The 12949-nt window shown below is 40.8% G+C and overlaps 1 protein-coding gene across 16 annotated transcripts in view; it reads right to left on the bottom strand.

The window, feature by feature from the left end:
• kiaa1217 (KIAA1217 ortholog) overlaps positions 1 to 12949 on the bottom strand; it is a 116024-nt gene that overhangs the window by 27450 nt on the left and 75625 nt on the right. For 15 of the 16 annotated variants that reach the window (XM_013277202.3, XM_005448909.4, XM_005448907.4 and 12 more), the window contains one exon: positions 156 to 351. In XM_013277202.3, coding sequence (XP_013132656.1) covers positions 156 to 351 — 196 coding nt within the window. Of the gene's footprint in view, positions 1 to 155; positions 352 to 7432; positions 7586 to 12949 lie in introns of those variants that run through there. The other variant, XM_005448912.4, reaches the window with a different exon arrangement.

The raw sequence follows: 12949 nt of genomic DNA, 5'->3' as shown, positions 1-12949 counted from the left end.
TCCTTATAGCAAATTTATTTGGGGATTTTGAAATACAATGTTACAAGATTGTCAACTGAAGCCTTTCATGATCAAGCCTAATCCAGGGAGAAAGGTATTTTCTCAAACTAACAGAACTGCCATCAACGCAAAAACTAATATAACATCCAGCATACCTAGTGAGCGGTCCTTTGTCTGATTGGCCGATCGCACAACAGGCAGGCTGGCACGAACCCGGCTGCCACGGGTGAAGGTTGTGGGCGCTTCAGCCTCAGACATGGTGTCCAACGATTCCAGGGAGGCTAAGGACAGGTGGTCGACCTGGTCGCCGATACTGTGCTGGGTGCTGGCGCCGTGTTTTGGGCTTCTGCTCTGAAATGGGAGCACATGGAAACAACACCGTAAGAGCAATACCCTGTACACAACTGTACACGAAATGATACTTTACATGCTTTAGTATTACATTCTCTCAAGGACACAACAAAAAAAATATTTTTTTCCACAGTATAAGAAACTTCTTTGAGTTATGATGCACTTAGTGGAGCAGAAATAACACTTCTTGACAATGTCAGGTGTGCCGTGAGTCACACGCATTCTTTGCGAAGCGAGAAAAAGAAATCTTTGATGGTGACTTTGACTGCAGCAACACACACAAAACTATGAGTCTACTCATGCAAATGTGCAACAAAGTGTTAATACAGTGTGTGACTTACACATGTTAACACTCAAACCTTTCTGCACTATTCCCCAAGTACCTCATAGCCCTGAAAGTTACCAAATGTGAGGACATTTCTAATTGCACTACAGGATCTTCTGCTGCTATTAAATACACACCCACAGGTATGCATGCTTACTAAAAGCACCAACACCCTAAAGGAGTTCAAAGAGATTCCTAAAATGTTGTTCCAGAAAGAGAAATTTCTACTAACCACTGATTAAACATCAGAACTTGTGTCATCAAAACGTGAAGATCAGTTCACTTCTCTGTAATCATATCTGCATGGCGTGGCATCCTCGAGCTAGGGATACAATAAGAAGATCTGTGACCTGACTCCTGAGCCCACTGAGCTATTGTGCGGTGAGGTAAGGTGAGCTCCACCTCAGGGGGAAAACTCTGAACACTGGGCTCTTTATGAAATTGCTCCCCTTTCTGGCATCAAAAATGGTGATGTAAAGCCATAGCAGATGAAGACACAAGACTACCAGGCCAGGTCCTTTGGGTTATCTTGAACAAGCCAGCCTGCACATGCTGCTGTTATCTCACACTCATACTCGCAAGGGCAAATAAAGAATTTAAGTAATAAGTGCAGTTGACATTTATAGCCAGATGTAGTTTAGCCTGACAGCCAAGGCTGGCTGACAGACAGAGACAGGGCAGACACTGAGAGACAAGGGGGCACTTGGGTTTAGGAACATGGTCACAAAGCAGATGTTAGCGAGTGCGCGAACATGGTCACACAAACACAATATCTGACAACACCGCAGTATGATGCAGATAAGATAAAAGGCTGACTAACTCTGTGGGGCAATTGGATTTTCATCAAATACCTCTGAATGTCAAGCTCAGAGTGAAGGGAGGAGAGCATGGCCTGTAACGACTGATGGAAGAAAAGAGGAGAGAAGGAGAAAACAAAAAAGCTTAGAAATGCCAGTGGGAGGTTGAAATGGAAAAGAAATGTTCATCCGACAAAACAGAAGAACCATGGAAACGAATCAATGTCGACGGCAGGCCATAGAACAGAGGAATGAGGCTAAGTGCAAAGACAGCCTAAGTGCAAAAGTTAAACATAGTCTAAAAAGTTAGATTGTATTTACTTTAAATCATCACTTTTTATATGCTTACGCTTGTTAAAATTAGCTCTGACATGATAATCCTACAAATCCTACCTCTAAAAAAATGTCTACAATAACATTAATTGCAGCCATTTATACAATGCCATATCCTTTAAAAAAAGACCATTTAAGTTCATCAAACTTCACATCCATGTGTGATAATTGCTGAGTCAGTATGCAAGCATTTTTTTTGAAGTACTGTCACGGCAGCTGGGCAAATTGGTGAGCCGCAACTCAACTTTTATAATTCCATTAAAATACGCTTATACTGCAGGACTCATAGATTTAAAGTAATGAATAAAAATGTACTCTTATTTTGTTAATACATGATGATAGCCACTTAAATACTAATAATAAAAAAATACAGAGAGTTCACACACAGTTGGGATGTCACCTGAAACCAGTCATGTGTCTGGAATTTAATCTGACCACTGAATGATACATGACCTTATTCACTGTTGGTGGCCCTCCCACACTGCTTCTCATATGCTACTGTGTCACCCCTGGGAGTGTTGAATCATTTTGGCTTCTTCCATCACCTGCAGGTAGTAATTATGTCAGAGCGGTCTGGCAAAGTAATCCAGTGTTTTCTAAAAATACTGAAGTGGAGAAAGCGGCAGCCACATTCAGACTTTAACTTTAAGTTCCCTTAAGGATCACATTTCTGAGTTTGCTGTGCGAATTGATAGCGTGGTTTCAGATGTGCTTGGCCATGAGGCTGATATCAGTAAACAAAAACTTAAATTACTCATAGTTTTGGCTGGAACTCAAAATGTAGGGGAGTAGAGGAAGACTAGATCATTTTGTTCTTTGCTGTAAGTTAGTTAAGAAGAGTGACTACCATACAGAGTGTTTCCTCCTTGATTCAAAGCTTTATGCTAAGCTAAGATAAGGTAAGCTAAGCTATGCTAAGCTAAACTCCTCCTGGCTCCAGCTACGTATTTAATTAGAAGGTCCTTAAACTATTAAATTAAATGATAGAAAACCAAAACTATAGTTAAAGTAAGAAAACATCATTTTTGGTACTTACTGTATATATTATATATATATTTTTTGAAATACAAGCACATTTAGCCACAATAAGCTATAGCAATATGGCTATAGTGCAGTAGAGTGTCAAACATTAGGCCTATGGGCAAGAACCAGCCTGCCTGAGGGTTTAAATGTGTCTACTGGGTGGCACATTAAGGTAAGACGTACTTTATTTATCGCAAAATTTAACATATTACTCTGTTTCTGTGTAACTGAAGAAAACATACATAAGCAGGGATTTTCCATCGACACCACTGTAGTATCACGTTTATGATCATTATCTTTATTGAATGTGAGCGTGAATGAATAATGGCATTGTAAAGCGCTTTGGGTGCCTTGAAAAGCGCTATATAAATCCAATCCATTATTATTATTATTATTTTAACAACATGCCAGTTCATTTAATTAGTCCTTGCTTTCTACTTTTGTCTTTTTCTCCCTGTGACTTGTGAGTTAATTAATTTGATAAGTGCCAATCTGGCTGAGGAATCTGTTTAAAGTGACTTTTATTTTTATGTTTCAATAAAAATAACAATAACTGTTTCACAGGAAGAACTTATGTGATATATATTTGCATTATTTTAATTTCCTCCCTCACCTTATTTACTTGGCAGTATTGTGCCTTAAATTAATGGGACAGGATCACACTGAAAAAGCAGTTAACTTCAATTGAAACATAGGGGCAAAAGTTTTAGAGCCAGAATGATTCAGGATTTTAAGGATCGATACTGATATTTGGTGCTGTTTTTTTTTTTCATTCAGACACACAAAACATAAACAGTATTCCCTAACAAAACTTGTGTGCAGTTGTTTATTTATTCGTTTACGCTCTACTGGTTGTTGCATTTGTGCCATTCCAAACAAGCATGCTGCTAAAACGGAAGTTGCAGATTGCCTCGTGGTCAACGAGCAACTCAACACTGATAACATGGTTGAATGGTGTTTTTCCTGTCTCTTCTTAATTCTTTAGATTTTCATTTATCAACCATTATAAACGTTGGATCTGATAGACCGTCGAATATCTGCCGATAATTTCAGGCCCTCAATAAATCGACCGGGCTGTGGAAGTATTACACCCTATTCAGTGACATAAACAGTATCCATGGCTCGTCATACTCAAGATAAGATCTTTAAACAATGGTTGCACGTTTTTTGTCACAGCAGCAGCATTTCTTTGCAGTGACAGTAGACTACCTTGACTATGCAAAAGAAGAGACATCATTAAATTGACATCCAAAATGAATCTCATTCACATGGAAGTCATGCTTCCTTCTTTACACTATACATAGTGGATAATGCTGGGATGGCACACCCCTGATAGTACAGAATCTAAAAAAAACGAAAAGGATATTTATTGGATATGAACTCAAATTTTACTTCTAAAGGAAAGTTGTCTTATTTAAAATGCACTTTTTTTAATTTCAAGAAAATGTTACAATGGGTACAACGTGACAGTTATTGCACGGGAGAGAAAGGCTGTTAAAGCGAAAGGAGTCAAACATAACGATGGAGAAAATTGCAAATGAGACCTTCTACCTCCCTGTGGAGAGGTGGGGTAATTAAGTTAAACCACTCCACACCACTCCACATCTGACAAATGAGGTGTCTCCTCAAAAGGTTAACAGTTTAGTTCAGATTAACTTCTCCGTCTCTTTCTCCCTCACTCCCTCACTTGCATACGTGCATAGATTCGCAATTCAACACAAAATCTGTACGTATCATATTGTCCTGAAGTATTTGAGCCACAGATGCTTCCTGTCCAAGCTTGCCCCTTCCTGCCTTAAGGGCCACATGTGAAAACCACAGACCGCCCGCTGATTAGCAGTATAAAACCTGCTTCTACCCACACTTACCTATAGTACATTCTACAGCAGCAATTTCCCCTCACTTCAGTCAAAACCAAACGGCCTGTGATTCTGCTTTTTCAGCGGCGACTGCCTCTGTACACCACATTGGGTCTGACAGCTATGATGAATGTGAAACTGAGACACCAACATTAGCTCATACACAGGAACATGACAAGTCATAAACTGATGAAAAGAGCCCCTTGGGAAGAAACGTGTCTAGAAAATTAAGCTTGAATCTGTCAAAGAAATCAGAAAATGTCGACTTCAACGACGGCTTGGTTGTCTGGTGCTGCAGCCAGTGTCAGCGGGCTGTTTTTCCTGTTTCTTTTTTTTTTAAATTAAACCTGTGTCAAATAGTCATCATGATTAGAGTATGTTAGAGGAGCTCTAGAAATAACTCAGTGGAATTTGCCTCATCTAAATGCTGATGTTGTGTGGCTTAGAGCCTTTTCCTCAGGCTCTTGCTGGAAAAAAAGAACTGTCTTGAACACTACTTGCTGGAGCTTTATTATATTAAATGGATGTCAAAAACTGTACAGTGTGGGCAAGCAATAATTAGGCAAACAACCATGCTTGCGGAGAAAATAGATGCAAGATAAAAGTGTTTCAGTCAAACTCTGTCTGTCCCAGTGTGTGTGTGTGTGTGTGTGTGTGTGTTTGAAAGCCAAAGAAAGACGGATACAAAGAGAGACTCAGTGCGTGCATGAGTGAGTCAGGCCATTGTTCCAGAAAATCTGACCCGAACCCAGGACATCCTGCAAACATTTATGCAACAGTGGTCTGACAAACAGTATGTTGTCATGAGAAAGCAAGCGTTGGCCTGCATGTCTACATTAACAAAATACATGTAATATTCAAACTTTATAGGTCAGTGCTCTTTCATACCATGCCCTGTATACTTCACTTGATTCACTTTTCACTATAGTTCCACCTCCTGATCATGCGTGTACAGTGTGGGCGCTTTTCACTGTAACCCGTCTTGATTATTGCAATGCTACTTTCACTGCAAGGACAATGTTACATGATTTCACGAAGCAGAGCAGAATATGTTATATCACGCTCCCCCCGGTCTTAGTCTGACAGGTTGACATGCGGAGTTGAGCTGGGGCGATTAAAGTAAATTACAATTGTTAAGAATAATGGCAGCCACCATCAGGGTCTTACTGTGTCATTCACTGAGATTTAAGTATAGATATGGTCCAAAAATTGCCATACACCACACCTGCTGCCAGTCCACACAAAGCCCACTGATTGGAGCTTGACTTCTTATAGAATCAACATGGTGTTATAATAGCTTAGCCTAGCTTTCACCTTAAAAACAGGGGTATTAGTCTGCTTTCCCTGTAGTCATGGTGATCATTTTCCCCTTTGGGCTGCATAACATTGGAGATCTTTAAAAAAAGACACAATGCAGGTTTCACAAGCATCCCAAAAAGCCAAAGACGACCCGTCTGTGGATGTATTAACTTAAACAACATCCACTACCAGGGTCCGACTACAATAGTGTTCATTCACACGTCATGTCCTATGTAAACAAACACAAAGAATGCACACAGGCAACCAGAGGAACAGGTTTCATTCACTCGTTCTATACTTCCTTGCTTGACGTGAAAGAATGTAAACACGAGAGTTGAGGTTGAAGCTTTAAACACAAACTCGACTGTTGTGAGCACAGCTTTCCACTTCAGATGCTAATTTGGCTCGAGCTCCGGGGAGCAGAACTAGAGCCAACTGTAATTACCTGGTCCGATCTGCATGGCAGACGACGGTGGCTCGGTGTACTGTTAACCCTCTCTCAACTCATTCTGATATCTCGCTTATAGCACCAAGTCTGCCATTGTTGATACGATAGGAATGAATGTGTAGTAAAACATAATCAAGAAAAGAGTTCAACAATGGAAGCGCCAAATTGTCAGAGCTAATTAGCAAACGTGAGTCAAAAACTTAATGCCGCTGCAGTTCTACACAACTCCGAAGCATAAAGCCCCTGTCAATCAGCTGGTCAGCTCTCAGTCTGTATGTCTGCGGACAGACCATCACCCTTTGTCTACCTTAGCCTAAATGACATTATTCCAAAATCCCCCAGTCATCCATTCCTATTCACTGCTACCGAATCCCTCCCTCCCTCCCACCTCTGATGCATTCCTCCTCTAATCCCCTCATCAAAATCCCCAGATGACCTTTTCAGAGATGGTTATAGTTGTTAATTGTTGCATTCATTTATAGCATTAACAGCTGACCATGGAAGTGTGAAAAGATAAGATCCTACTACTTAAAAAAAAAGTTCCAAAAATGTATATGCAAAACAGTAACCTTGACTGTTACCATCTCGTTCATAAAATATTACACCGAAAAATCATATATAACCACAGTGCACTGCAGGATGATTATCTCTTACACCACTTGGGACATGCTGGACAACAGCTGAGCAACACTCCCCAACTGATTTTATCTGCTCACACATATACAAGTGAGCCAGGGTTATCACTAGCAGACATCGCCCTCTCCACTGAATAAGCAAGGTTAAAAAAAACGGCAACTCTGCGCAACCCATCAGATGTAATCGGCAATGTGTGGTCATGAAGTAGAGAACGCCAACTTCACGAGGTTGTTTCGTGTCAAATTCGTTTAGTTTGCGTACAAGAATAAAAGTACAGATTTAGCTAAATTATTATGATCAAGCAAAAATCAAGTTCCATATTAAATTTTAAAAAATAAATATATATGAAGACAGCATTTACCATGCTTCAGAAATGACAGTCTTCTTCCAAAGGTGACTTCCATGAGAGACTGGAAACTCCCTGGCCTAAGGGAAACAGGGTTTCTTCCTCCAGTGTTATTCCAGCTCTCGAAGCATTCAGTACAACTGCCCTGTCCAGCTTCCTTCTCTTTCTGTTGTACCTCACAGCGGATGCCCCCCCGCGCCCAGTCCAATGCACACACTCTCCCACATCCCTAACGATCCAGCAACACAATACAAACACGCACAGTCCACACCAGGCGGACCAGCAGGGGGAAGCCATTGTTTTTCTGTGTGCTTTTTACATTTGTGTAACACTAAGACTGTATCGGAGAGTGAAGGACATCTGCACAAGTCATGATGCTCAATATTTCTTATTTTCAGGCCATTCCAACATCTGAGGGGTGCAAAAGATCGGATTCCTGCAAACAGCTTTAAATTCCATGATGTTTCCATTTTGAGATAAAAAAGAAAAAACACTAAATACATTTATCTTAAAACAGCAGCTTCAGCATAAACTCTCAGCCCAATCTCAGCTTCCATCGCACTGCCTGAGGGTGCGACTGAAGACAGAAAGATGACACTTGTGTCTCAAGGAGATAAGACCCTTCTCCAAGGATCTCGAGGGCTCGGCAGGCCCTTATCCAGTAGTATAAACACATGGACACACCCATGAAAATATATGTATGATCACCTTGCTGCAATGTTTCTGGGAAAGCTTTATTGAATGTCGGGATAATCACAAAAACAATTTGTGCTGTTTTGTTAAAAAGCTTTGTTGTGCTTCAGGCCTTGCACTCGTTCAAAGCCGTTACATAAGAAAGCAGGCCCAGACTTAAACTTAGACTGACAGATCATGTACTAGCCTTGCATGCAAGGATTTGCACACATCTATAAATGTGCACATACAAAAAAAAAAAAACAAAACATCTCCCTTTCTCACCCTCTTGTCTCTCTTACCAAACAAATACATGCAAAATATTTGCTGACAGGGCTGGAGAGACACGTTCTGTCCAGACTTGCTCTTCAATATGACTTTATCAACAGAAAGACAGGTTTCGTAGTTCCCAACCCTTGGAGCATCCCAAAATAACACAAAAGCAACAGAGTATTCCTTCATGGCCAAAAACCACATCCACGTCCTGGGCTGTCAACACAGAGCGTCTCTCTCTCTGGGGGGAAAATAAAGGACTTTCCAGGCCTAATTTAAGCCACCCTGTGTGTATATCTGGGCATCAGAGGATGCGTGCGTGTGCGCGCGCGCGCGCGTGTGTGTAGCTCTGTGGTCAACATGACAAAGAGGGCTTTCTTCTCTTTAGGGCACTTTTAATCCTGTATCCTCTATGATGTCACACACACACACACCGTATAATCTAATAGAAACAAGGCAGCATAATTTGATTTTCTTCCACCTCACCTTTTTTGATTACCATGAACAGGCCATTTTTTCTGGTTCTAAGTCACAGTATTTTGTCAAGTGTCAAGTCTCCTTCTACTCCCATGAAAGCAAGCCTGATAATGGCTTTGCTATTCATGCCTAATTAACAAGTCACCAAAGACCACACAGCTCCTCCACCGAGCCTAAGATTTATTATAGCCGCTCTCCCAGAGGAGAGCTTTTTGGTGTGTCTGTGTGTTTGTGTGCACAGACAGACAAAAAAGACAGATAATCAGTAATAGGTTGAACTTTTCAGTAAGCTTGATCCACATTCGTTTTCACTGTCTTCCCCCTCCTCACCAAGGAATGGCCGTAGCGTACAGTGTCTGTTATCCACTTCTAATTCCAGCGTCTTACTGCTGAGCTGCAAATGAGACCAAAAAGTAGCTATTCACACAAATAAATAGACACAAAATGCTGGCCTGTGAGCTTGAGGTTACGCAATTGCTACGTGAAATTCCAGTCCTCGTTGTCAACGGAGAGCAGTGGAAATTAAAGCTTAAGGTGCTAAGTCACCATCATGTTTCCACTCTATGACACACTTGTTTTCTTGGCTGTCATGTTAGCACTAACTGCAATGTGTTAAACAGCCCGCTAAACACAATGTAGCATGGGCTGAGTTGCACGACTGTGTGAAGGGTTGTATAAACACGAACCAAAGCTAAGGTAAAGAACTGAATCTGTATCGCACGCTCTACTTCTGTCAAACTGGCTAATTTATTAATTCCAGTATCTGCCCATACTTGCCTGCTATACACTACTTTACATTCCAGGTGTTCCCTATCTTCTTTATCATCTTGTTTAGCAACAGCAAAACCTGTGTGAACCTTTGCATCTATACTGACTTCGACTAGTGTTGCTGCACTGCTCTCCTCTGTGCACCTAACACTGCATTGCCTTTATCTTCAGTGAGAAGGGCCAAGTGGAAATAAATGCAGGAGATCAAAATGAAGTTGGAACCAGATGCTCAGAACTGGTCCTGTCAGTGGTAAAAATCCTCCCGATGTGCCTTTTGAAGTCAGGCTCATACCTTTGGCCTAAGGTGGAGTCCAGATGCTGGGCTGCATGCAAAGGCTTGCAAAAGGAGGGCACAAAAAGGGGGAAAAAACCCAAAACTATGGGAAAACAGCCTCTTTTGCTTAGTCATGATTTTTGGAATCTCTTGGCCTATATATAAGAACAGTAACAATTTATGATATAAAGTAATGTTACTTATTTTATATTGTAGTGTTGGGATGGTTTTAAAAATGCATTTCAATGGATAATACATGCCCTTGCTTGTAATTTGAAGCGTATTATGTTAACATTGCTCAGAGTGAGTAATGCCTTTTAAATACTTTGTGTTAAACTAACGTTGCATTGAGCGTAACACTGTAAATGAATCTGGCATTTACTCAGGCTTCTACCCAAAGCGAAACTGAGCCCGGGAGTCTGTCTGACGAAAATGTTTTATCTAGCAAATACATTTTTCCTTGACCTTTTATTTTTCTACAACATCGAGTTAGAATGAAAGCTAGTAAACAAGATAAAAAGTAGATTGAATTTACGCTCTTTTTAGAACATTTTCTTGTCGACTCGACTTGCAACTTTACCTCTTAAAACAGAGAAGCACTACAAAGGCAGCTTTTACCTTCTTTGTTTTCCTACAGCATGAAAGGGATGAAAAAGATTTTTTAAAAATAATAATCTGCAATGTTAAATAGAGGAAGGAGGCTAGCTTGCACACTAAAGGTGTCTGAGTTCTCAGATCACTGTTTCAAAGTTTCTAGATTTATTTTGAGGGAGGAGAAATAATTGTAGGAAAAAACTTCCACATCAGGCGTGTTGTTGTGGACCGTTTGTTAGTCAGACAATGGTGATGTTAATGCTCATGTGTTGACCAGTAGGTGTATACAGTAGCAAGCTCATTTGGCAGTTTTAACACCAAGCAAGCTAAAGCAACTAAAATACGACTATTTTTAAGTTTTAAAATAATACAGGAAGACATTTAATTGTACCATCTAATTACACCAAATATATTTAGCCGACATTCCTTCTCATTTAAATTCAAGGTTTCTTAAATTCAAATTGTTTCACCTCACATCCCTCTTTTTTATTTCCAGCACACCTTAAATTTTTAAAGTTGTTCTAAAATAATAATGATTCTAACTTTGGAGTTTTAAAGGAAAAGATGCAATGCAAATTTTGTGAGTGGCTTTACTGCATGCCATATTTTTTATATTATTACTACGAATATTGAAGAATTAAAACTGCACTGCAGAGTATGCTGGATGTAATCAATGGGTCCTGCGCCAACACTTCCGCTGTCAGAGTACTGCTTTGAACTTACCACACTTGCGAATCGCTAATTATTCAAGACCTCGCAGAAACCTTTTTGTTCTATGAATTTAATGTAAATACATTTTTAAAAAGACAGAGCAGGAAGTTTGATTTTTAGCACGACCACATGATATGAAAACACTGACTGCTGTAATTTAACATCATTGGCAGGGACGGTGTTAATAATAATGAAGTCAGTGCTAAGTAAGATGAGGCTAGCATGGCGTCGAGTCCCTTCTCCTGTACACAGAGTCCCTGCAGGAGCAGCCTTGCTTGTTATCTCTGCAACATAGTGGCGCTGACAGGATAACATTCCATTTTAATAAAGCTGCAAGTTTAAAGACAAATGTTTGCAAGTTTGCACAAAAAGTCAGCAGGGCCAATAAAGGATGGAAATGATCCCCATACCACCAAATGACCAAGAGCTTGTTATTTCATACCAGAGGTACATGAATGTACACAGTTGACTGGTCAAGCATGCTTATAAAAAGAGATACTCTGCTCATCTTTAAGCAATCTCAACCAGCAAAAAGTGGATTAGAAAATGATCAGAGAATCCATAAAGATTGCTGAATACAACTAATTAATATGGGACTCATCGTATATCAAACTGTGCTTTACTCAAATGTCTAATCACCCTTTCCTGTACGTTGTAGCTTAGTTATTAGGGTTTGTAAGAGGGCAGCCATGTTAATTAAATAATATAAGCAATAACTCTCAAGTAAGGCTCCTCGGGCTCCAACCGCTGTATTAGAAATGCTCCTGATCGTTAACAAAGGAATGTAAGGGCGTGAGGTTAAACGTGTCCCATACATCAGACTGTTGCAGATCCTTGTAGCAACTACCTGTACATTAAGCCAACAATGCATCTGAAGATAACTGCTGATGTGCGACTTTAAGAAGGGCTAATACGGCTCTGAAGAGAAGACTGAAAAGAGCTCAGACCTGATTAGCTGGTCTGATTAACACACTGGCATTGCATTTGAGACAGTGTGTAAAATTCTGTCTGGCTTCACTCATTATCAGCAGTGATCAGTGGCAGGTCCATCAGGGCCCTCTGTCAGAGCAGCTTAACCCCCCCACCCAAACCCCCAACGACACTCGGGATTAGACACAGCCGTGGCGCCACTCTTTAGACCACTTGTCCTCTCGGTTGGGGTGCTGCGACCCCCCGCCACGTGACCCCGGTTAATTGGCAGGTCACTGCCTGTCCGTCATTAACCTTGCGGTTCTTGTTTGTGTTACCGAAGGCAGCTCTCAAAGTGTTACTTCATGCAGAGGTGGCAGATGCTATTAAAAAGCAATCCAGAGCCGTTTCCAGGGTTTGATAATTAAAAACAGATGTTCTGCCGCAGACCTGCAGGACACACCAACTCATTGTGTGGTTTCAGATGCAAGGTGCAACACAGGGAGTGTCTTGTGAAAAGACATCCGTGGGTTTAAATATTTCAGCATGCAACACCTGAATGTGTGCATGGTGATGTCCCAGTCACTGCACGACTATTGTGCCAGAAGGGACAATGACAAATGATCTTTTCTTGTGTGGGTAGATTAGTTAAAAACAGGAACAACACTCCTCCAAGACTAGCTCTGCTTCTTCTTCTTCTTCGTTTTTTCCCCCTCTTTTCTCTGATCATGATCACATCTCTCTCAGGGAGTCTATGCATGTTTGAAGCCAGTTTTATCTAGCTGACCTTGGCTTCAGGGAGCAAGAGTGTAGCAGGGCCACACAGAGAAAAGTATGTGCCTAAATGTTGCAAT

This window comes from Oreochromis niloticus, linkage group LG9, assembly GCF_001858045.2.
Source record: "Oreochromis niloticus isolate F11D_XX linkage group LG9, O_niloticus_UMD_NMBU, whole genome shotgun sequence".
NCBI lineage: Eukaryota > Metazoa > Chordata > Actinopteri > Cichliformes > Cichlidae > Oreochromis > Oreochromis niloticus.
Note: the sequence above shows the minus strand (reverse complement) of the source record. Positions and strands in the feature narration are given on the sequence as shown.